We start from the raw sequence: 26,374 nt of genomic DNA, 5'->3' as shown, positions 1-26,374 counted from the left end.
TGTTATTACTTACTGCTTAGGTAATATTTAATATCTCCTATTATATTTGGAATCTTCTTTAGAAGTATTAATAGGAATTTCTACTCCCTTTGATAACGAGAGCTATTGTATCATTTGGGCAGCCTAACTGTTCAAAAGGACTTAGACATTAGTAATGTTGATATCTAGTATTTATTGACTAGTATGTAAAATGCTTACATGCCTGAATCTTGGGTATTGTATCCACCCATTAGATGATGGCTGTTAAAAGAAAAAAATACTCTTTAGATTCCTTAGCTATAGCTAAGTAATGGAATGTGCTTTATGCTAATTATCTCATTGAAAACAAAAAAAGATTTAGCTAGATCATTAATAGGTGAAAGCTAAAGATCTATTTAATATAGATTATAAATAAGTGAAATAGAAAATAGGTGAAATAAGTAATAATGAAATAAAAAAGAACAATCCTCAAATATCATTGTTAAGAGGCAGACATAGTTACTACTGCTAAAATATAATCCAGAGTAAGCAGTACATTTGTAGACATTTTGTCAGTTAATGAAACATGGTGTAAGTGCACTGCATTATGTTGAGTCAAGGGCATAGAACAGGCTTCCTCTGGACCAACAATGTTATTTTTATTCATGGTTACAACTAACAGCATGAAAGTCAAAAGGAAAACAAATGCCATGTTATCCATTCACTAGAAAGACCTGGAGAGATGTAGCAAAAGATAAAGCTGTTTATAGGTCCTGGAAGGGAAACAGATATGTCTAGTTGATATCAAGGATGGCCTTGCCAAATATTTTTCTCGAGGAGTCAGCATTCTTTACACAGATATTAATTCCAGATGAATTACACATCCAAATGTGAAAAATTAAAAATGAAAATTTATTTGTAAGAATGTCTTACCTTATTAAACAGGACACACAAACATGCTATAAATAAACTGGACCAAATTTAAATTAAATTTTCTTATATATCAAAAGGCATGACTAAGAGAGTGAAAAGCCAAGCTAGAGAGTAAAAAGAGCTTTTTAATAAAGATCTCAGATAACAGGCTTGTATTGACAATATGTAGGAATTCTTGAAATTAATTAGAAAAAGAGACAACCCAGTTTAAAAAAAAAATGGAAAAAGACTTGAGTAGAAAAACCTTCATACAAGTGGCTATCCATATTACCTGTAAACATGAAAAATGTCACTGAAGATTAAAGAAATGCAAATTAAAACCACAAAGTGATATACAAGCACTAAAGTGACTACCCATATGCATGATTAGTATGAGAAAGACAAACAATAGTGTTGGCTAGAATGTGGAGCAGCAAGGCTTTTAAAAGCAAAAAGTACTCTTTAGATTCCTTTCATACAATGATGGTGAGAATAAAATTGACACAAACCAATTTGAAATACTGTTTGGTTGGACCTATTAACATTGACTATACACACAGCAGTTGCATTCCTGGCTTTAAACAAGAAATACCATACATGTATTCATCAAAAGACATATTTGAAATTTTTTCTTAGAAGCACTGCTTCTGATAGACCCAAAACTCAGCCAGAAAATGCTAGATTCCTTTCTTTATAGTTCCCTCCTGCGTTTCTAGCTTTCTGAAAAATCGTTGCTTAATCTAAATCTTTTGTAGTTTTTAGGTGCCTTCAGAGAATCTTTTGAGAATAAATACTTGTTTTCACTTGTTTTTAGGAAATACCTAGTAGTTATAATTCATCTTGAGATATTAATTTGATTGTATAAACAAATCAAATTTACCTCAGTAGTTATCATCTAAGGTCTGTAAAAATGGCTTTAACTAAAGTGTTGTATTCAAAAGAAATGCTTGTTTTTATTCCTTTCTTCATTTAGGTGGTTTTAGAAATTTGCACACTATTGTTTTGGGAGCTTGCAAAAATGCTCTGGAAGTAGACCTTGGTTACCTCATTATCACTGCTGCCCGTAGGTATGTTTCCTCTTTAGTCTTATAATTACATGATTTTTCCTCTTTTCCAAAAATTTTGGGTATGTGTATGTATTTATGTATGAAGTTTGATAGTGCCTTGCTTGAAATGCAAAGGAGCTATTTAAATAGCAGATGATAGGCTGGCAGAGTGGCTCTAGTGGTAGAATGCCTGCCTAGCAAGCAAGAGGCCCGAAGTTCTAACACCAGTACCGCCAATAAATAAGTAAATAGCAGCTGGTATCACTTAATGGCCATTTTAATTTTAGAACTATTGACTACTTGAGCTGTGGTCCAGACTTAGACAGCCCTGGAAGGGTGTGGTCTCCTAGCAAATAAAATCAGTTGACTCTGTAGAAGTAGCTAAGTCCAAAAGAACTGGAGTTGAAGCCCTGGTGTCTAAAACCCTCTCAGGAACCATTGTCTCAATCTCTGAATGGTTTCCTGAATTGTTTTAATTGGTGATAATACTTACTATTCAGAAATCAGAATTTTAAAATGACTTTTGCAGTGTTTGACCTTCTAACATCTTTGTATTTTGAACCATGTCATATCACATATCATAGCACAGTTTTACTATTTCCTACCTTTCAAAAGTCTACTTCTGCATTTATTTTTATATATATTTTTTACCTGAATGTTCTGTTTTTTTAATTTACTAAAAAATCAAAATTTTTATTTTTTAGCAATAGAATACTGATAAGACACAACAGTGTTTTCTAAGTTTAAGTAGTATTGTTACCTACTACCGAAGTATATTGTTTATTAAAATGAGGTTAACAACTGGTAAAAGGAAGATTTAAAGAAGTACCAGCACGAGATGTAAACTTTCACCTTGATTTAGTCAGGTTTAAGAAAACACTTTGCAGGGCTAGGTGTGGTGGCTCATCCCTGTAATCCTAGCTGCTTGGGAGGTTGGAGATCAGGAGGATCATGGTTTGAGGCCAGCCCAGGCAAAAAGTTGATAAGACCCTCATCTCAATAAGCTGGGAAATGGTGATTCACACCTGTAATCCCAGCTAATCATAGGAGGCATAGATAGGAGAATTGCAATCCCAGGCTGGCTCTGGGGGAAAAAAAACCTGAAATCATATTGAAAAAATAAATAGAGCAAAAAAGGGCTCAGTGGTAGAGTTTCATTGCTATTTAATGTATAACTAAGGTGAGCCTACACATCTCTGATATTTTCTACGGAAGGAGGGAAAAGATGTTGACATTATGTCAAACTTGTATCAAATTTTAAACTTCTGGAGCCTAACATCATAGATTTGGTTCTGATAGCTTTCCTTTTACTCTGATATGTTTCTCTTTATTCATAGGTTACATGAAGTTCGGATTCAGCCTTCCCTAACCAAAGATGGTGTATTTTCCGCTCTAAAGATGGCAGAATTGGAGTTCCCTCAATTTGAAACCCTTCACCTGGGATACGTAGATGAGTTTTTGCTACAGAGTAAGGCATCTCTTTTTATTCCTTACAATTGTTGTAGAAAACTCAGTTCACAAACTGAAATCCAAATAAGGGTGTGCCATATTTTCCTGAATATAAGACAACCTAAAATCTTAGGTGCTTCACTGCTTGGAAAAGAAACGTTTAACTCAGGAACGTCTGAACTCTTCCATATTGCCTTTGATGTTCACATATGATTGAAAGTATAGTGACTGACAGTGTACCAGTAAAAGATCCTTATCTAGATGTGATGTTGTCTCTACTGCACTGCCCAAGTTTCTTTCCTATTCTGCTTCAGTTTTTTTCACAGAATCCCATCCTTCGTTCCATTTATTGAATTTGATCTGCCACACTTCTTGAAGCTTTTCACTATCCTCTGTGATAAAGTCCCATTCCCTGCCCATACTTCATTTCCATAATTAGGCCACTGGGGTTTTGGATTTTGCAGATAGTGTGAGCACATAATGGCCAGTATTCACGTAATGATAGTTGCTGCTGACTTGTTCACAGCATTTTCTAATATGCGTTTATAATTGGGAACTCATTCCTTCGTGTTTGAATGCACGTCAAGTCAATTCATTATTCAAACTTTTTTTCCATAAGGCATTAGAGAGACATGCAAGAAAATTTGCACCATCAACACATTTTTATTTGTCCAGTATTTAGTTTCTTCCTGTGTAATTTGCAATAATTCTTGAACTTTCATATCACAGCAGATATTTTTTCTTTGGACCTAATTTGCATTTTAGAAGAGCATGAACAGACTTAATTCCTCTGATCAGAACAGTCCAGGTCCAAAACCACAACTTTTCCCTTTTTATTTCTAATAAATGTCATGATAGGTTTTTTGTGTGTATGTATGTATGTGTGTGTATGTGTGTGTGTGTGTGTTTTCTTCATTTTTGTAGTTCTCATTAGTATACCTGCAAGATTACTTTAAAAAGTTAAATCATCCTTTTCTAGCTTATTTAATATTAGAATCACTTTATATTGCTTGAAAACGATCAGATTTTGTCAAAACAGCTTCAAAATGCTGAAATAGTAAAGTGGTTTCATAAAAACATGACATATTTGATATCCAGCTGTTCTGGTTATAAGTGAAGTTGCTAGCATTCTGTGTTTCTACAGTATCTATGTAGTAACTTGGGAATCAATGTTTGTATTTTGTTTTCTTTGTTTCCCAACAGCTCAAAACATGACAAATTTTTATTGCTTGAGCCACTCCACCAGCCAAAACATGACAAAATTTTTATCTTTAGAGTGGCCACCTTTAGATCTAGAGTGGTGGGTCTTTGAAATAGGGGTCCACTTTCAGGGGATAGGTAGATATCTATAACCATTTATTTCCCTATAGTGTTTCTCCCCTTGTCAGACATTTTCAGTAGCATAAAAACATTTTACTCTTTTGACTACCATTATCTCGTACTTCTCAGTACAGTTTCTTTCATAGTCTCATCATTAGCAGTCTCTTATTGCTAACCTTTTTTATAAGCCATTCTCATTTTACTCACTGCAGATCAACCCTTCACTCTTTATGGACTCTAATCTGTTTTTCCACAGACTGCCTAGGATTCTCATTTTCGTGATAAGTGCCAGGCGCCTCTGACAGGCCATCTCAAGAGAGATGAGAAGTCACTGCTCGCTTAGGTTCTTTTCACTTACTCACACCTTCTCATTAATTTAGATTTTGAAGCTTCCCTCCCAGGACTAGAAGGCGAGGGGAAGGTAGACTCTGGTAAAATCTGAGTCACTTTTTTGTAAGTAAGGGTCTGGCAAAATAGATCAATGTAGTATCACCTTTGTTCCCTAACATTTATTAAGACTAAAGTACAAGATTGTGGAGATGATTGCACTAAAGTGATGCTGTGTATTAGAATAGAGAAACATGGCCTAGATGGGTTAGTTACTGACATAGGCTGAAACACTCATAGTGTATATGAGAAAATCAATGACCCAAAGATGAATACTTACAGCATTCTTTGTTTGCACAACTTTATCATCTCAGTGCTTCTTCATATGAAGGTGATAAGGATAATTCAATAAATATCTCAGAATTGTAGTCTGTGGTACAAGAGCTGTAGAGAGAGATGGAACTGAGGTCTTTGCCTACTACTGATCTTGAGACCGCAGCAATTTACTTAAGTCCATGTTTTCTCATTTTAAAATGGAAGCTAAAGACTTTCCTACTTTTTCTCTTTAGTGGCTCTGAGAATACAGTGAAAAAAATAATACATACATTTAGAACTATCTCTGACACTTAGATGTTCATTAAAGTGGTAGCTTTTACTTTTAGTTTTCCTGTGAACTGAAGAGAGAAAAAGAAACAAAAACAAATCCCAGATGGTATCAAAGGATTTTGAAGAGTGGTGGCAAGCAGGAAACCTCAAGAGCAGGAATAGAATGGTAATCTAAAGGACTGAGGACAAGACATGTGTTTGTCATGTTTGACTGGCAGTGCCTAGGGAACAGGATCAGTTTAAGATTTACCCCATTGTAAGTAAAAACAAGTTTCATTTCAACTCCAAAGGGCAAGAATATAATCCTTACCAGACCTTAATGCTCAGCTAGATTAAGGTGAAATCTAAGAAATGTCAGGAAATGCTAAAAATGGACCTCAATAAAGGCAAGTGTGAACTATATGGAAAGTAAAATTGGAAGAGTTTGGAATAAATTGGTTTAAACATATGCCAAACTAAAGGGTAGAAATTGCTATGATGTTCAAGGCACCTTCATCAAGGCAAACAGTTTTCTTTGTGCTGTGTGTCAGTTAATTGTGTGAGGACTGCAAAAGACATTTATGGAGCTGTTAGATTCCCGGTGCTATGCTGGACACTACAGATAGAACCAAACTAACTAGACTATCCCTTTTGTCTTCAAGGAGCTCTCATAGTCAGGTGGACTGTCTTAGAGAGTGAGAGAGACACAGATGGGCGAAATGATAACAGGAGACAAGGGGTGAGGTGTGGTTCCTAGCAGCCTGGTCTGGGATGGAAGATCATTTTAGTTGCATCCACTTCCCTGGTCTATGATCAGACAGTAGGCTCTAGAGCACATGACATGTGTCTGAGTTAGAAGCCTACTTTAGGGGACAGGTAGATATTTACTATGAGCTCTAAAACGGAAACAAAATTTGCACAATTTTCCCTTCTCTGCACATGGCCACACCAGACTTCCAAAACATGATCCTTACACAATGAAGGAGTTTCATTTTTAGGATTTTTATTTTCCTTTTTGAAAGATAAAACTAAAACTTCACAATGATCTGAACAAGTATACTATATATCTCAGTTACACTTTAAGACTTTCTGTTCTTTTTTTCTAAATAGGATAGCTAGGAAGTAGCTATCCCTTTGTCTTTAATGTAAATTCTTGTTTTGTACAAGAAGTGCTACCATATATTCAAAATACCTAATTTAAAATGAAATCCGAACTTGATAAACAGATGAAACAGAATAATGGTAAAGATTAATCACACTGGATGCTAAGGTACGATATGTGCATCGTTCTGTGACATTTAAGGATTTTACTTTCTTTGAAATTGATTTCTCTTCCTAGGCAGAATGGCTAATGCAGATTTAGTGAAGTATGGTTTGGCTGATGTGGTAGAAAATCCTGGTATCATCACTGATATAGGGATGAAGGCAGTCAATGAAGTTTTCTCCTGTATCAAATATCTGGCAATTTATAATTGCCCCCATCTACATAACCCCTACAATTGGATCTCAGGTACTGTAAGCTTAGATATACTACTATATTTTATTAGTGGTATTGAAATAAGATATGTCCTTGTTTTCCATGTAAGATGTGATTGCATTCCTATGTAAAATATGATATCTTGTTTGGATTTTTTTGTAGAACTTCTGAGAACCATTGATAACCAAGTTGGAAGTATATCCAATGCCTCTTTAATCTTTTGATGTTCTCTGTCTAGAAATTTACACTGTCCAGGTTTTAGATTCAAGTGCCCTGATCTTTATATGGACTTCTTTGGGTAAAGCACGTTAAGATTAAGGTTAAGGATTATTATCTAGGACCTAGGGTATTACAGCTTTTTCCCCCTGAGAGTTACCTTCAAAATGGCACGTCATCTGAAAGGATAAAGTAGGGATCTAGTTCTGAAAAACTTTAATAAGGTGACATATTACATATTTACCTGAGGTGAAGTTTTCTATAGACTCGAAATCCTCTTATTTCAGACCTCCTTTCCCTATCCGATGTCCTGTAAGTCAAAGTATGACTTTTGAACTTGATATTTTTCCTTAGGGTGGGAGTTCATTGTCCTTTCTGAAAAAGTAATGTGATTTGTGGTTTAAAAGGCTCTTCTTAAATGCCTAAATTCACAGACCTTTAAATAGATTCAGAGCTCAAGGAAGTTCTGGCGATACCTACTTTAACCAAGCAGATCCTCTCACTGACATCTGCAGAACACCCCCTCTGCTGTCAGGTCACCTCACAGAACCTAAACCTCTTTACAAAGCTACCCTCAGGCCTGTGTTAGAGCCCTGGGGTTTCTGCTGATATTGCTCCTTAGAACAGCCACGTCTTAACCTCCCGAACTTAAATTCTGACAGTGGCCCAGCTGAACCAAGAAATTATTGGGAAGTAAGAGCTTTAGGATGTAACAAGGTGTAGATCACTTTTTAAAAATAACATTTATTGGGTTTTTGGTTTGTTTTTCTTAAATACAGAAGAGTATAAAGAAGAAAACAAAAAAATGGCCTATAATCCCATCACTCAGAACTCCTGTTAACACTTAAAATAAAAGTAATACATGCACTTGATAAATTTCAAACAGTACAGAAAGGTACAAAATGAAAAGTCTCCTCTTCTCAAGGTAACCATCATCAACGGTTTCTTGTATATTCTTCTGGACAAATTATTTTGTGCATATTACATCCTATACATATTTGGCATTTTAAAATGATTTATATATACCAAAGGATTTTCCTGTATATACACTGTCCTGTACCTTATTTTTTGTGTAAGTATTTTGGAGAATTCTCCATATCATCAAGCATATTCAGCTCTTTTTGGTCTACCTGCCGTACCATTCTATTAAGTCAATGTGCCATAATTTCTTTATCCAGTGTCCTATTGTTGAACGACACGTAGGTTTGTTGAGTAAATCACATTTAAATCAAGGCTGACTTGGTTTCAAGTTATTGTTTCCCAGGCCATTTATTTCTCACAGTGACATTAGGTAGAGATGTTAATATGGAATTAGCAAATCTTAGAGATTATGAAATAAAGGAAAAGTTACTTTAAAAGGATTTGAAAATCTTTTGTGACCTGTTGCAAAATTCATCAGTAATGGGAAAGTTTTGCTTAACTTCTCTCTGGTCATGTCATTTTTCAACAGACCACTCTAGGTGGACTCGATTAGTTGATATCAACCTTGTGCGGTGCCATGCTTTGAAGCTGGACTCCTTTGGCCAGTTTATTGAATTGTTGCCCAGCCTGGAGTTTATTTCACTGGACCAGATGTTTCGTGAGCCACCCAAGGTAAATCACATTTGAGACAGTTTTTATTTTGGTATTCAAGGAACAAAACCAAACAACTCGTGTTTTTTTTTTTCTTTTTAATAGTAATACCCTTATAAGTGTTATAGTTGGGTTCTTTACTATCAGCCTCAGTGAAAGCAGAGTTTGTAACAATACATGGCCTCTTTTTGTTCTTGTAAATGAGTATTAAGGGCCTCCAGAGAGAAGGGAAAGAAAAAAATGTAAGCTGTCTCTATCAGATCTGTAGACTAAAGGTAATATAAGGGTGAGCCTGGAAATGTGACCTAAAACAGATATTACTACTAGGAGTAATTAGTTGGTAGATTTAACCTCTGCTCACAATTTACCATGTCTAAATAAGGATTAGAAATTTATTTTGGAAATGTCTTACTTTGTTGCTATCATTTCTATGAAGTTGTATATCCTGAGAGATCTGAGTTACCCAGTCATACAAAATGTTATTTAAAACTGCCTCACAGATAGAACTATCTTTTCATGGTAATAAAAAATTGATTCATTCTTCAGTTAATTGTGTTCTTTCTTACCACTTACTAATGGATATAGTCCCCTGTTGAAGCAATGCATTCTAATAGGGAAAACAGCATTTAAGGTCAAGTTACTAGGTTTCAAGCTACACCACTTACTAGTCCTGAAGCTGTTTGTACCTTATCATCTGTAAAGCAGGCTAGTAATACTTTGTCTTGCTTGAAATGTCATGAGTCTTAAATGAGATTTTTTTTTTATGCTTATTTGAAAAAGTGTTACATAAATGCTAGTTCTTACATAAAGATGAAATGAAGGAATGTTAAAAATGAAATGCTCTAGTCAGATGCTGGTGGCTCACAGCCATGATCCTAGCTACTTGGGAGACTGAGATCAGAAGCATTGCAATTCCAGGTCAGCTTTGGCAAAAAAAAATTGCAAGACCCCATCTCAACAGAAAAAAGGTGGGTGTACCTGTCACCTCAACTATGACAGGAATCATAAAATAGGAACATCATGGTCCAAACTGGCCTGGGCAAAAGTGACACCCTATCTCCAAAATAACCAAGTAAGAAGGGATGGAGACATGGCTCAAGTGATAAAGTGCCTAGCAAGTATAAAGCCCTGAGTTCAAACCTCAATACCACCAAAAAAAAAAAAAAAGATGTTCTGTACCAACCCAAACTAAATAAACAGATAGTTTGTTTTTTCCGTAGGGCTGTGCACGAGTTGGTCTGAGTGCAGGCACAGGAATCGGGGTTTCCTCAGCCCTTGTTAGCAACCAGAACTCCAACAATGACAATGATAATAATGCCCAGAATAACAATGCCAACATCCATGACAACAACCACCATCTCCCTGATGATTCAGATGAGGAAAATGACTTTCGTCAAGACTTACAACCAGGAGAGCAGCAATTTGCAGCCGATGGTAACCCAGATCTTTTGTGAGCTCCAGATAGAAACGATTTTTATTTTGTTTTCTCTGACTCCATCCTTTTCCCTTCTACTCATTTCAACTTGTCAATTCCCAGATTGAGGGAAGCTGGTTGACAAGGCAAATGGCAATGAAAGTTTTTTTCTTTGCTTGCTTGTTTGCAAAGCTATCCTTGTCCACAGAATCTGTACAAATACCCACAGGATGGGAAGAACTGGTAGATGCCATGGGGACTGGAGTACATTGATCGTGTGGTGTAGCTGAGATTTAACTTCCAGAATTTAGGCAAAGGAGTTTCTCTTAAGGTCTCCTTGACCAATGACTAGGTACTTTTAGCATGAATGTGGAGAACAGTTTTGAATGTGCCATGAAGTGAAAAATTGAATACCAGAAAATTAAGTACATAAGCTAAGAAAGACCTCCTGGATTTAGTTGTGTGATTATCTGCCCAGTTCTTTAATATTTATTGAACAGCTACTATGTGCCTAACCCATGTGTTTATAGGCTATCTATTTCTCTCTTGATTAGTAGGGATGGAGTGAGATTGTTTCCTTATCATGTTTTCCATTTTTTCAGTTCCCTAGCAACTGGAAAAGGAATCTTCTAGCCATCTTTTTATTATTGCTCTTTTGCCCGCATAGTAATTAACACAAAATAGAGTGCCCTGATACTACATAACCTCTTTTAAAATGAAGGCATACTATGAGCATATGGATTCTGCTCAGAGAATCACCTATAGGCATTGTCTTCACATTCTCACTTTACATGTTCTCTGTGGGGATTTCTTTTTTTTTTTTTATCTCAGTAGAGTCACTAGTGACTGTCTTACTAAATCTGGTGGTCATTTCTCTGATTTCATCTTATTTGACATTTCAACAGTATTTGATATATTTACTTTCTTCTCTTGGAAGTTCTGAAACCATTTTCTCTTCCCTCATTTGACATGTCTACCCAGTTTCCTTTGCTTGTACCACCTCTTCTGTTTCACTTTGGTCCTTGATCTCTTTCTTTACACATTTTCATTGAGAATTATGACATTAGTACCAGCTACATGCTGTTGAATTCCAAATCTTTGCTTGAACCCTTGACCTTTTTACTTTTTGAAGTGCTACTATATATGACTCCACACTTATGTCCACACAGTCCTGTTTTGGCGTTTGAAACTTAGATCAGATCTCTCCCCTGACATTCACATGAAAAGATACAAAAACAAAACAAAGCAAAACAAAAAAATGTAGAGTTAGCAGGCACTAGTGTTGAAAGAAGGGAGTGTGAAGTCAGATATTCTCCCTTTGCCTTGATCCGGGTGTCAACATATTAGTACAGGTCACTGACATAAAGATCTGGGCTTCAGAGGACATAGACCATCCAGGGGAAACTGTACAGCTGCAGTACAGAACTACAGAAGGTCCTACAAACCCATTTGTGGCTGAAGAGATTATAGATTTCACTGGGAAATTATATGACTATGGGCTTCTCAATAAAGTGTGGAGAAAGTGAAATATATGAAACCACATATTGTATGGGAAGGATTCATACTAGGAGTTTCCTGACTCAAACTGACATCTAGAGATGTTTGGGAAGTAAAAAGGTACTAGGTTGAGTGTCACGGATAATGACTTGAGGGACTTGGATTTTTGTAAAAAGATGATAAAGTCAAGGCTTTGGTTTTTTTCTTCAGAAAACTGAAGCTTATCAGTCTAGAATTTTTCATAGGATAAGTCCTTTGGGTAATAGGAGGATAAAATCACATTATTATTCATTTCTAGCCTCTAGCATTTAGCAGTTGTGAAGACTGATGGACATGAAGCATTTAAGTGATAGTAAAATGTTCAAAATATATTTAGTATGTTAAAAACCTTTACCACGCATTAGCCAACAAATGACAACCTCACCTCTAGAAAGTAGAAAGAGAAAGGTGTAGTTTGAGTTTGCCCAATATAGCCTGATTTAGCTGGCAAATACCACAAAGCTCACTGCTCATAAGATGATCACAAGGTCATAACTGGCTTTCACCATGTTCAAACAAGTATCTTTGAAGGAGACAAATCATACAGTCACCCTTGGTAACATCTTCAGGAGTGAGCACAGTATTTCTCTTAGTTGCATTCCTTTTCCCTGCTTTCATCTTACAATGATTTACTTTCTCCATCAAATGATCTTTTCCCATCTGTGATTTGCTCTTCTGTCGAATAATTGGACACTTCTTGTTAATGTCTCTCCATTGAAACATAGTTAAAGGCTTTTTCCAGAATGAATCTAGTAATCAATGAGGCTGTTCAGTTGTCAGGATTGCCACAGTTTTTCATGCCATCATACCTTTTTATGCTTCCCTAGGTGTTTACTTTGACTCCATTTATTTTTGTTTAAGCACTGAATGAGATGGAAGACATGGTGCAAGAAGATGGAGAGGTGGTGGCTGAGAGTGGAAGTGACACACCAGCTTACAGTCAGGCAGTTATTCCTGTGGATGTTGATGAGGAACAAGCAGGTAACCATTCCCACATTCATCATTCTGAACACAAGCCTGACTCTAGTGAAGAACATAAAACACTGAGACTGATTTTCTGGCCTTACAACTACTTAATGTGTTATGTATTGTTTGTTATTGAGGCCTGCAGTATATCATCAGTGCTCTCTTTACTGCATGGATGTAAATCTTACTAAAGGGTTTTTATTATTATTTGTACTTGCAGCAAGAGCTGCTTTTTCTGTATAATTGCATGTGCACATGTGTGCATGCAGAAAAGGAAAACACTCAAGATTGTTGATGGGAAAGTAAATGACCTGATTAAATACTCTGACTTATTGCAGGCTCTAGAGTCATGGGCTCTTAAAAATGGCCTAAAAATGGCCTAATGCAAGCCTAGTGATCAGGGAACAGATTGAGATCACAGCTCAAAGTTTTCTCACTCTTAGTCTGTTGGAATGCTACCTTGTCTTTGAATTGAAAATATCTTTATCCTTGTTTTAAGTGTCTTACAGATGCAGTCACTTATTCAACAAATACTTTTTGAGTGCCAACTCTGCCAGGCTTTGTACAGTGTGGCAGGAAAGAGACAGGCAAGGTTCCTTGGAGCTTACATTTATCAGTGGAGCTAATATTAGTCACTTGTCAGAGAGAACTGGGTCAGAAGACCTAAAGGCTTAAAACCTGTACTGCCAAGCAGATAAAAGCATTTTTTACATAAATGTGCATGTTCAGATAACTACAATATAACCTTCAGGACAGACTGTGGTCATTAAAGAATGTAAAAAGTTGCTCACCAGTCCCATATGTTTATAAGGTTTATTTTTATATGCTTTGCCGTGGCTCATATATTTGCAAAATTGGGAAAATATATAGCTTAGTTTTTAAATTTTTTGACTTATTTTCATTGTTTTTAGGATTTTTTTTTTTTTTTTACTTTTTGAAATAGTGAAGATGCTTGGAGGGGTGCCCTGATCTTCTAATTTAATTTGCCTTTAGAAGCATGTAAAGTTGATTGCCACTCCAGTTATGCTTAATGTTGACATATGCTTTAGAGTTAAAATACTTGTGCAGTATTTCATCCATGTATATATTCATTAAAATGAGGGACAAGTAGGCTACATCTCAAAAAAACATCTCTGTGATCCCAGATCCCTGAACATAATGCTTTCTGTGGGAACTTTTCCTAGACAAACTATTAGTCCTGTGCTTTTTGTTTTAGGACCTAGTGGTCTTCAGCGTGTGGTAAAACCAACCCCAATTACTGTTCATGATTCAGAGAGTGATGACGAGGAAGATAGTCTAGAACTCCAAGAAGTCTGGATTCCTAAGAATGGTGCTCGGCGTTACTGTGAACGGGAAGAAAAAACTGGAGATTCAGTGCAGTCCAGGGAACTGTCAGGTGAGAGGTGATGTCTTACTCTGATGTGTTAGTGAGAGTCATTATCAGAACCAACGTAACTTGGTCTTTATACTGTGTCCCTACCACAACTTGTGGTAACATATTCTTAGGAAATGGATAGGAAGCAAGGAAGAGGAGAGTCTGGGTGATGCTTTTGTGGACAAACGTAGCACAACAGGAACTCCTCAGGAGAGGAGTGAGAATTATAAATCCCATAATGGAGGCTTGAGGTAGTTGAGGTCTCAGGGTGTCAGTGATCAGCAGGAGGCCTGGGTTTATGTAAAGTATGGCTCCTGAGTCATCCAGAGCAATGAAGAAACAACTGTTCCCTACCTGACACTACCCAAATGTACTTACTAAATTCTGGTGGCTGGTTTGGTACTAGAGGGAGTCCTAAAGTATGCTTTTAGAATTCCTTTTCTCCCTTGAAATCTAGGGAACAGTTTATGCCATTTGCCTCACTAAGAAAATATAATTTCTCTTAAGTTTAGGTTCATACTACTTTGCTTTGCCTTCCTTCTCAGTTTTCAGAACCATTTGCTTAGCACTTTTAGCAAAGGATGGGATGTTTTTTCTAAATTTTCCACTCATTTTCCCTTCTTATTCTTTCATATGTTTGAATGTTCATTATACATTTAACACTGCCTGAAATATATATGCGCTTCTCTTTATGGAATACTTGGTTATTTTGAACTTGTAACAATTTACTAACCATTGACTGTTCAATTTTTAGTTTATTCCTTCTAAGAAATTCAGATAACTGAACTGTGGATGAAAAGAGCTTTTATGGGAACTAAAATTTAGGCAAAATAATGTGACCAGTTGACTAACCTATAATGTGTCCTAGAAAGTTCGGTTTGTAAATTTAGCAACTAGAGTCTCTATCAGCCAAACAAGGATCAGTTTATTCCTTTATATTTATTAAGCCTTACTGTGTGCCAAGTACTACGTTGGATACTAGGGGGTTACAGGGATGAATCAAATCATAGTCTTTCTTTCTTTATGGAACCTCTAGTTTAGTTGAAGAGTCAAGTTAAAAGCAGTTGTAACAGTATTGTAGGGCATATACTTCAGTGGCTTTAGGATGGGATGCAGAAGAGGTGGAACAGGAGTCCAAGGCTAACAGATTGGTAAGAAAAAAGGCCCCCGTGGTAGTGAAACAGGTATATGGAGAGAAGAGTTGGGGCAGAGTATAGATTGTAGGTAGAGGGGACTAAATGGGAAGGTAGTTTGAAGTCAGATTATGGTGGGCATTGAATGCTGAGCTGAGGAGTATAAACCAGGTAGGCACTAGGGAGCCAGGGAGAGTTTTGTAGCAGCTTAGTGATTGTGATCAGTTATACTTTAGGAAAGTTAGTGTACTTTATTTCCTGTTCCAGATTTACTCTTGCCTTTTGTCCAGAATTTGTACTGAAATCTCTTCTTTTCCTCGGGCCGTTCTTCTTTTTCTATAAGCAGTAAGTGGAAAAGGCAAGACTCCACTTCGAAAGAGGTACAACTCCCATCAGATGGGCCAGTCGAAGCAGTTTCCCCTCGAGGAAAGCAGCTGTGAGAAAGGCTGTCAGGTCACCAGTGAGCAGATCAAAGCCGATATGAAAGCAGCTAGGGATATTCCTGAAAAGAAAAAAAACAAGGATGTTTATCCCAACTGCAGCAGCACCACCGCCAGCACAGTGGGAAACTCCAGCTCACACAGCACTGCTTCTCAGAGCCCCGACTTTGTAAGGACGGTGACCAGCGGCGGCTCTTCCGAGCCTAGCCCTACAGAAGTGGATGTGTCCAGGCAGTGTGTCTGCTCCCCCGGTGGGTCAGAGGACTCTGAGGCCATGGAGGAGGGAGATGCAGAGAGTTCTGTCTGCCCCAGATGCTGCTGTCACAGGCCCCAGGAATCCCAAAGGAGAACTAGCAGGTGTTCTGATGAGGAACGTCCTTCAACCAGCCGAGCCTGTGTTGTGAATGGCCCGGATGGTACGAGATCAGCCTTTTCCTTTAGGACTCTGCCACAAGGGGGGTCTTCAGGCCCAGCACATGATGAGAGGACTAATGGGAGTGGCTCTGGGGCTACAGGTGAGGACAGGAGGGGGAGCTCCCAGCCTGAGAGTTGTGACGTGCAGTCTAATGAAGACTATCCTCGGAGGCCCCTAACCAGGGCCAGGAGCAGACTGTCCCATGTACCGCTGGTATCTGAGTCAGGTATGACAATGCTCCCAGGATTAGCAACTGCAGGGTAGGGCTGGAGAAAGGCATGAGCTTGTTCCATGAATTTTCTTATAAAAAGCATGTTTGATAAATTCTATTCTGTTTTGGGGGTGGGGAGGGTCTGTGGATCATACGGATTTTGAACTAATTTTCAAAAAATGTTTTCATGGATGGAGTGTAAAATGCTTTGTGAAACATTCAATGCAGAAAACTAAAAATAGTTACTCTCTTATGAAAAATATAACTGTGTATTTACCTTAAATACAATACAGATTCTGAAGTCTAAGCCCTAGTAGATGAACTCTGCTCCCATCTCACACTTAGGGAAGTCTTGGGAAAGTCTTAAACCTTAGCCAAAAGGTAAGGACCTGAGGTTGCTGGGCTGGGGGACACACTGAGCACAGTGCATCTTCCAGGGTATAACCCAGTATCTGCTTCTGCAGTACTTAGTGATTTTTTTGCTTCCAGTTAGGTTTGCCAAGAGATAACAGGTAAGTAAATTAGTTTTGCCAAGAATTCTTTGAATGAAGGTACTCAAAACATATGTACATATTTGTTTCATTAATATTTGTAATGTGTATGCCAAGGCATTGGGTTGAGCAGGAACAAGGACGTTCCGTAATCATTATATTTCTGACGTTATTTTTAGGTAACCATGTCTGCTTTTATTACCTGTCAGTGAATAATAATGGATTTGAATTTTTCCAAGTACCCCTCAATTTTAAAGTCTTAAAATCAGCCCCCAAATACTGGCAAAGTCAGTGCTTTTTTTATATACTAAATAGAACTAGGTGAATTATGTGGAGTCAAAATAACAAAAATAAACTCTCACAAGATAAATATGAGGCCTTAATTATGTGCCAATCATCATAGTAACCACTCATTTTAAAATATGTGAGTTTTATTTGAAGATTTCACTATACTGTCATTTTGAAGTATACAGTTTAGTAGCACTAAGTATAATTGTGTTGTACAACTGTCACCATCTATCTGAACTTTTTCATCATCCTAAACTGAAACTCTGCCCTTGAAAGCAGTTAACTCCCTGTTGTGAGACGTGTTGCTTTGTTTTTCATAATTGTGAAGTCAGATCTACTTGTTTTCCTTCTTTAAATTTTGATGCAGTGAAAAGCCACACTTCTCTGTACTTGGCTCAGATAAATGTTCACATATCATTCTTTCATTCATCTATTTTAGTTCAGTTTAGAACTGCATTAAATTGAGAACTAAAAACAAAACATCATTTTTACAGCACTAAGTCCTCTTTATTTATTTGAATTTTCCCCCATTTTTATTAGGATATATTTGTCATGACAATTCTGAATAGCCTTACATTGTATATCAGTTAAATCACCCCCAAACTCCCTCCCAGCCCCACTTAAAGCAATTGCAAGAAGGTTCATTGTTCTATTTTGTATATGTATATGAAGCCCATCAACCACATTCCCTCACCTTCATCTCCATTCAACCCATCCCCTCTCACAAGTACTTCCTCTCCCCTCCCCCCATTTTATAGTTCTGTCTTTCCTTATTAATTCCTAAGTCTATGTTCAAAGGAGTTTCTCCAGATATCCCTGCTGTGAGTATATTTTACTTTGGTCAGTTCAACTATTTTGTCTTCCATTTTATGTAGTTTCTCTCAATTGGTGAAGTTCTACAGATTTTTTGTTTGTTTCATTTTTAATTATAGATTCTGCAGATTAACTGTAGGTGTTTTGGTGTTTTTATTTTTTTTGCCTTATGTTCTGCTTATCAACTTTACCACTTCATTCTGACCTCTTCCATGATTTGAACTTTTTCTTGTGTTAAATAATTCCCTGGATTAAAAAAGAAAGAAAATCTCATTTATGTAGTGCTTCTATAAATATCCATTGCCTTATTTTTTTTCTCAATTTGAGAAGATTCCTAATGTCTATCAAGTGTTTTAGTAGGTAAATTATTTCCTAAAAATTTTAAAACACCATACAAATGTCCATTTACATTCAGTAACAGTTTTACTGGGGAAATATCAAGTACTAATTTTAATATTACCAGGCCTCTTTTGAAAAGAAGAATAAGTTACTTGAGTGGTGTACAAATTATTTTTAATCCACAGTGTTTTTGATAGGTTCTAAAGCCATTCTACTTTAATAGTTTTAAGAGAAATCTAGTAAGGGGGAATAAATTTAGATTGTTAAGGATTGTTTGATCAGTTTAAAAATACCATTTGAATTGTTTATTTTATTCTCGATTTATGGCCTTACAGAGTGTTAAAGCCAAGTTAGAAGTTAATGTGATTTACTGTTGTAGAAATAACTAGTAAGCTGTTCTTTCTATCCTCATTATATAATAATTCATAGAATAAACATCACAAAAACACTTTATTTGATTGTCAGAAAATAGCACTTAGGATTAATACAATTCTTGTAAACACTGAACTCTCTCCCTGACACTCCAAGACTGGGTTGTTCTGCTCTTCTTATTTCTGCAACATTTTGACACTATTGTGAACCATATGGTGTTGTAATTCTGTCTTTTACATCTGTCTTTCCGATAGTATGAGCTCCATGAGGGCAGGGGTAGTGTCTGCTTATTCACCATTATATTCACAGCTTTTAGCACTGTGTCCTGTAACATGGCATGGAGCTTAATGAGTAATTGGTAACTCAGTAAGTACAGAACCATCACATGAGGTGTGGTGATGCTAGAGGATATACAAAATCTCTAGGAATTTTCCATGAATAAAATAATTGTTCCTAAATAGGGAGGAAGGCATTAAAGAATGCTAACAAACACAGCAGCTCTCTTTTCCTGCTGTATTGGGAAACATTTGTTTTCCAAGGTCATCTACTTACAAAGTATTACATCATTTTATAACTTTTTGTTGAAAACACAAACTACCAATTTGGGCACTGTGGAGAGTAAGGAACATAATTTCGAACCTGATATTATAAGCAATAAAGTGGAGGGGGAGGGAGCAATTCAGGAAGATGAGAAGTTTGAAAATCAGATCATAAAAGGAGAATGGTAACAGAAGATCCTTATTAGAACACTGTCTTGGAAGAGTGGAAGCAGATACGTTTTTTAGTTCATTTGCATTTTTATAGTACTGGGGAGGGAAACTGGAACTATGTAAGGAAGTTGCTACAGGATGTGTGAATTTTGACAATGTGCTGCCTTTAGGAGGCGTCTTACCATGAAGACGATTAGATCTTGCATGAAGTTTCTTCAGGATAATGTAGAAGAAAACCTTCATCCAGTCTCCTGGGTGTCTAGTTTCCATGATTTTTCAGAACCTCAGGATTTTACTTGGTTTCAGGGTCCTATGGAAAAGTTTGATGGGTAGCACTCCCGTTTTTCCCTTCAGTCAAATTTACTTTCAATTGCCTTGCATAGTAGAATTTGGAATCTTTCACAAAGATTCCAAATGGTGAAGAAAGGGGTTCTGGTGTGTAAAATCATACATGGACTAGATGTCTAGATTTTGTCTTACTCTAAGCTTTTTGGAATTGGCAGCATTTGCATTTCATTTCTTTGTCTTTCCCTGTGTCTTTGAGATTACAGAATCTAGCAATAGTGTGGGACAAAGTATTGGTGAGGAATTAATTCATAGAAGTCAACTATGTTTACTTAGTATATGCTCTGCTGTTGTATGATTAAGTATCAAATATGAGGATAATGACTTAATATCTTAGAATATATATGTGCTTATTAAGTTTTAGGTAAGAATTCAGAATGTTAAATAAAATCAGTATATTTGCTTTTATAATACTTCATATAATACTAGTAAATGTCTTAGGACCTTACAATAGATTTTCTATCATAGTGACCAGTGCCAGATTGCCTGGGTTTGACTCCTGATTCACACTGAACATCTTGGCAAGCTATTTTCCTTTTCCATGCCTCAGTTTCCTGATATATTAAATGAGAAGAATAATTAATTATAAATCCTTCTGTTTGAACAATTAAGTGAGTTAATACAAGTAAAACCCTTAGCATGGTGCCTGACACATAGTAAATGTTCCGTAAATATTCATTTTTCTCCTTACGTTCTTGTGGTGCGTTCATTAATTTTGCAAATGTTGAGTACCAAATTATTCAATAAATGTTCATTTTAGCTCATTCCTAGTAGCTGACATTGAACTAAAAAAATGAAATATGGCAGTGTTGTTGCAACTTCAAGGGATTTTTAGTTCAAATGTGGAAACAAAATAAGCGTATAGGGAACTACAGAACAATATATGTTTGGAGGTCCAGAGTGATCAGTTAGAAACAAGTGGCACTTGAACCGGACCATTTAGGGATGGTTTGTATTTCAAAAGGTTAAGTCAGAAAAGATGTTCTGGGCAGAAGGAGCTAGAGTGATTAATGGAGTCAAAGGCATTGGCAGTGGGAGATGACTAGGATATTGTATGGAATAAAATTGAGAATAGATGGAGCCAAAGCATATCCCCCAATGTCAGGCATTGAAACGTATTTACTAAGCAGCAATCATTAATGTAATGGTGTTTTTGTTTTGTTTTGTTTTAGTAGAAAAGTCATGAGTTTAATCCACCAATAGTATTTAGGTTGGGGTCAATCAAATAGGCTAAAGGGAAGGAATATTGATTATACCATTCGACCGACCTGTGTATGAAAAGGGGCTGTTGGGTTTGATGTAGATATAGTCGAGATACTGGAGGGTCATCCTGATTTGGAACAGTCAGTCCATTAGAAATACCAATCTAACTGTATTCCATCAGGTACCAAGTTGGCATTTGGGAATTGCCTTGATGGAGCATATAGATATATGGTTGAATGTGCTCTGATGAAGGAGAAAGTGAAAGGCTGAAATTTGAATTTATTTAATTTGTTTCTTTGTTTTGCCTTTTCTAGAGGTTGCCAAAACAAAGCCACGTCATGCCATGAAACGGAAGCGGACAGCAGATAAATCCACCAGTACCAGTGATCCTGTAATTGAGGATGACCATGTACAGGTAAAGAAAAAACCCTTATCTTTCAGGCTAGCCCATTTCTTGAGCCGTACAAAAAAACTGAAGCTCCTGTCTGCATAGTTTTTTTTTTTTATCCTAAAGAGAAAAATTGGCATCAGTTGCTTCTCAGTTGTACCAGTTAAAGTAATGAAGCTTAAAAACAAACAAAAAAAAACCAGAAAGATACACTCATATGTCACTTTAAATTTTTTCTCCTTGTAGGTTCTTGTATTAAAATCCAAAAATCTTGTTGGAGTCACTATGACCAATTGTGGAATCACAGATCTAGTGCTGAAGGACTGTCCCAAGATGATGTTCATCCATGGTATGTATCGGACCCACCCCCTGGCTTGGCCACGTGGCTTGACAGCATGAATTAACAGTAAGAGATGTATGTACAGACAGATATACTGCAACTTGAATCCTGGCTCAATCATTTGCTCACTGTGTGATTTGGATGTGTTTTGTGCATAAATATATTTTTTGGGTGGGGGGAGCAGTAACTGAGCCTTAAGGACTTTTATTTAGTTTGTTTAAATTTAAATAGCTCCAGGTGGCTAATGGCTGCCATATTGTACTGTATAGCTTCAGACTAAAGGATCCAAATATTTCTGGGAACGCTTTTCAAGATTCTGTTTTTATGCTTTTGATAGGAGTTAAAATTAACTCTGACAATGAATTATATGATAATATATTCCAGATTTATTTGACAATTAACTATTAATTGTGTAGGTTGATACTCTATTAAGTAAATACTTCCTGAACAGTTCCTGTTTGGACAAGTTATTTTCTGGGACTTGATTTCCTTGATAGTAAGATTATAGAAGAAATGCATACCTTAATATCCCTTCTAGCATGAGAGCAACCAGCTGCTTTTGAACTGAACAGAATGACATTTTTAAATCCCCTATTAACTATTATTTGTACTCTGTGATAGTACTATCTTAAAACTATTTACAACTGCAATATCTTGTGCTAATAAAAGTTGGTCCAACCCTCTAAAAATCCTTTCTTATTTATAGAGCTTATTGCTGTTTTTATTTTGTAGCTACCAGGTGCAGGGTTCTGAAACATTTAAAGGTTGAAAATGCACCAATTGTAAACCGATTCGACTATGCACAGTGCAAGAAACTGAATATGGATCAGGTACTAGACCAGATACTAAGAATGCCTCCTGAGAGAAACCGCATCATATACCTACGCCCAATGCAGCAGGTAACAAGCTCTGTTTCTTTCTCATGATATCACATATTGTGATGGTATTTGTTTATTTAGTCTTCAACCTTTTATACTTGGCATTTATTCATTTGCTGAGTTCCCAGTTATAATTCTTTAGATTCTGTAGAGTTCTTTTAACTAAACCAGGCTTGTCTTGCCAGTCTTCTTTATTATTGCTTCACTACTAGATTCTTGTAAGTTTTTAGCAAATTATATGAGGGAAGTTTTTATTCAACAAGTTTTTATACATATTAAAACTTGTCTGTGGCTAAGAAAGTCCTGATTGAGGTTTTAGACTACCTGATTCAGCTTCTGGTTCTCTGACATATAGCAGATTCCTCATGTTTTTCATGCATAAAATTAAAATAAAATAATACACCTAAGGTTATTGTGATGTTTCAGCTAGTATATGTGATGCACTAGGATAACTGCTGGTAGGCAGTAAGCAATAATATGATAGGTACAATTACTATCAGTAATAATGAATAAACTTTTGTGTATAAGACTGTGCTTGATGCCAGAAGAGAGTTTAAAGGAAATACTAAACAACCTTGGAGTTGGTGTATGAGCCAAACCCTAAGAGTCAGTTCAGGAGATAAACTCATCAGTGTCTTAATACTCAAAATTTGCTGCATGCTGCAAAATACACAGAACATTAGCCTCCCCTGAGCTGCCAGGGTGGGATTCCATAACTTGAGATAGTGAAAAAGGCATTCCAAAGGCAGACAGCACCATTGATACAGACACTACAAAGAGGCAAGAAGTGTGTTGTCTTTAAGAATATCAGTGGTCCAGTTCCATTCTTACAAAGGAAAAAGCATTTGACTAGATGTAATCTCATTTTCATTTACTCTCTGTTATGACTGAAATTCTAACAAATTATAAACATTTATGCAGAAGAATTCATATTAAGAATTAAATATTTAAAGAATGAAAAATGTAGTCTTCTAATTTACATGCAAGTTAAAAAAACAGATTTTGTATTTTTTTCTGCCTTCCAGGGATCTTAACTCAGTTGCCCAAAAAAACCCATAACTGCCTCCAATTTTAAAAGTGTCTTATTAAAATAATGGCATAGCTGGTGGAGTGGCTCAAGTGGTAAAGCTCCTACCTAGCAAGTGTGAGACACTGAGTTCAAACCCCAATCCCACCAAAAAGCAAGTAAACAAATTATGTAAAATAATGGCATAAAGTCTGAACTGTACCAGCAAGAAAAATGTTTATTAGAATTGCTAATGTGTAATTTCCCTGGAATGTTAATGATCTAAAGCAATCTAAGGAGACGTTTGCTTTGGTCTACTAGGAACTTACTGATCTAACTCTGCTGGTGTGAAGTATTTGAACTTGAGTTAATAAAAGAAATGTGTGATTTAAAAAAAAAAGGAGAGTGGTCCATTTAAATAGGGCATTTGGTTCTACATATTCAGTTACACAATGCAGTCAGTACTGAAAACTATGAACACCACCCTCAAAAGTGATATGAATTCACTGAGATCAGTTCCCTGACTCAGGATTCTCTGGCTTCACAGGTACTTATCTAACAGTGAGTTAAATCACTGAGTGCTGGTCAGACAATTTACTGTCTTACTCCCAGGGTGGCAAGTTATGTTTAGGGCTGAATGTGACTATTTGATTTTCAAATCAGCCAAAGATTTCAAAATTGAGGGGCCAAAGGAAAGTTGTTGAAGCTCAAGGAGATTGGTTTCTGAGACTTTCTTTCATGGTCCAAAGACTTCTTTATGATATCTTCCACAGGTGGACACACTAACTTTAGAGCAGAAACTGTTTAGTGGCCCCTATCCCTATCACATCTGTATCATCCATGAATTCAGTAATCCTCCCAATGTGCGGAACAAGGTGCGCATTCGCAATTGGATGGACACCATAGCAAACATCAATCAGTGAGTAACTCTGTAGCCCTGAGAGGCCTTTTCAGTCGTACCTCTAAGTGAGGGCTCCCAGAAGCAAGTCCCAGTTCCTTATTTTAAATGATTCAGGCAGGCTCATCGTGGTATTAACAGATGTGAAAAACTGAGGGAAGTACAAACTTAAAACGAAAGAGTATGTGTGTATAATGTGTAACTTTTATTTTCAAACTTAGAGAAAAATTTCAAAAACAGACTACATGTACATTTGACTTTATGTCTTTAATTGTGAGGCATAGTAAGGAGATCAAGTTAAGAAAATCTTGAGTCTATGATGTTTCATATTATCAGAAAATTGTTATATAAATACTGTATTAAGCCCCTCTTTACCCAAGACATTTGCTTCAACTAATGACGTATTTTCCTTAATGTGATTTTGAAGATAGACTTGGTGTTTTGGTCTGAGATGTTCAGGAGAATTTGGGCCTAAATACTTCTCACAGCTCCTTTCTACCCTGTACCCTAACATTTGCAGTTTTGTAATTTCACTTAATTTTTCCTGTTGCCTCCAGAGAACTCATTAAGTATGAATTTTTCCCTGAAGCCACTCGAAGTGAAGAAGACTTAAAGAAGTATCCCAAGTACCCCTGGGGAAGAGAAATCTATACTTTAGAGGGTGAGTATTTACCAACGATTGAAAAGCTCAATAGCCTAGAACGAGATGGAGAGACATGCCTTAAGGAAGAGATGAGTGGGAGTCTTACAGTTATTCAAAATAATGAGTGATTTGAATACCTGCAAGAAAATCTTTACCATCCCTAGAATAAACAGAAGCAATGTTGAAAAAGGTAAATGGAAATTGAAAATAACTGTGGTTTGAGAATTGGAAATGACTTGAGGGACCCTAGTTCAATCTATTTTATGTTCTGCTTAGAAAACACTATACTTTGGTCTAATCAGCACTTCTGTACCACATTTACATCTGTCTTCTTATTTTAGGTGTTGTGGATGGAGCTCCATATTCCATGATTTCTGACTTCCCTTGGCTGAGGTCACTACGGGCAGCAGAGCCCAACAGCTTTGCCCGATATGACTTTGAAGACGATGAAGAAAGTAATTATGACCTGACTTGAGTTTTATTCTCTAGTTTGAGTATATCCTCTATGATAGGTAGTTAATATTTTGTTTGAGAATTAGGAGCAGGTACAGCTACTAAGTGGTTCCCCATACATTTTATTTCTCCACTCCCCAGAAAAAAACAGCTCTGAATTTGTATGACATATATTCAATGGACTTAACTGGGGTTGTATGATTGAAAGGATTCCTTCAAACAGATTTTCCTAGATTTTTACCTAAATTAATTAACTGATTTATTTATTTATTGGTGCTGAAGATTGAACACAGGGCTTTATGAACTGTACTCCGAGCCAATTACCTAAATATTTATCTTGTTACTCTCTGTTGAAGAATTTATCAGCAGTATTGTTTCATTTGTACTAATTATTTTCCTGCTGCTGAATGAACTACTTGTTGGGTAGCATGTGGAAACTTAGCATACTTAATATGATTTAGAAATAGAAATTTAGGGGAAACCTTTTTTGCTGGGGGTGGGGGGGGTGGGGAGATGGGAGGTAGTACTGGGGTTTGAACGCAAGGCTTTGTTTTCCAGGCAGGCGCTCTACCACTTGAGCCATGCTCCCAGTCCTTTTTGCTTTAATTACTGTTTTTCAGATAGGGTCTTGTGTTTTTTTTGCCTGAGCTGGCCTTGGACTATGATGCTGCCATCTATACCTTCCACATAGCTAGACTACAGGCACAAAGTCTGACATGTTTGTTAAGATGGGGGTCTCACTAAGTCTTGTCCAGGCTGGCCTTCACCTTTGCTTCTCCTGACCTCTGCCTTCCTGGTAGCTGCAATTATAGGCATGAGCCACCATGACTAGATGGGGGAATCCTTTAATTCAGT

At 36.7% G+C, this 26,374-nt stretch overlaps 1 protein-coding gene across 5 annotated transcripts in view; it reads left to right on the top strand.

Annotated features, from left to right (window-relative positions):
• Fbxo38 (F-box protein 38) overlaps window positions 1-26,374 on the top strand; it is a 47,224-nt gene that overhangs the window by 19,645 nt on the left and 1,205 nt on the right. For 2 of the 5 annotated variants that reach the window (XM_020182908.2, XM_020182909.2), the window contains 14 exons: window positions 1,844-1,937; window positions 3,254-3,384; window positions 6,937-7,107; window positions 8,741-8,883; window positions 10,083-10,296; window positions 12,674-12,793; window positions 13,995-14,174; window positions 15,633-16,367; window positions 21,228-21,328; window positions 21,548-21,650; window positions 22,374-22,540; window positions 24,299-24,444; window positions 24,981-25,084; window positions 25,408-25,521. In XM_020182908.2, coding sequence (XP_020038497.2) covers window positions 1,844-1,937; window positions 3,254-3,384; window positions 6,937-7,107; window positions 8,741-8,883; window positions 10,083-10,296; window positions 12,674-12,793; window positions 13,995-14,174; window positions 15,633-16,367; window positions 21,228-21,328; window positions 21,548-21,650; window positions 22,374-22,540; window positions 24,299-24,444; window positions 24,981-25,084; window positions 25,408-25,521 — 2,523 coding nt within the window. Of the gene's footprint in view, window positions 1-1,843; window positions 1,938-3,253; window positions 3,385-6,936; window positions 7,108-8,740; window positions 8,884-10,082; window positions 10,297-12,673; window positions 12,794-13,994; window positions 14,175-15,632; window positions 16,368-21,227; window positions 21,329-21,547; window positions 21,651-22,373; window positions 22,541-24,298; window positions 24,445-24,980; window positions 25,085-25,407; window positions 25,522-26,374 lie in introns of those variants that run through there. The other 3 variants (XM_020182911.2, XR_012449008.1, XM_074076694.1) reach the window with 3 other exon arrangements.

Source organism: Castor canadensis, chromosome 6, assembly GCF_047511655.1.
Source record: "Castor canadensis chromosome 6, mCasCan1.hap1v2, whole genome shotgun sequence".
Classification (NCBI taxonomy): Eukaryota; Metazoa; Chordata; class Mammalia; order Rodentia; family Castoridae; genus Castor; species Castor canadensis.
The sequence above is the reverse complement of the archived record's forward strand: the minus strand, read 5'-3'. Positions and strand labels throughout refer to the sequence as shown.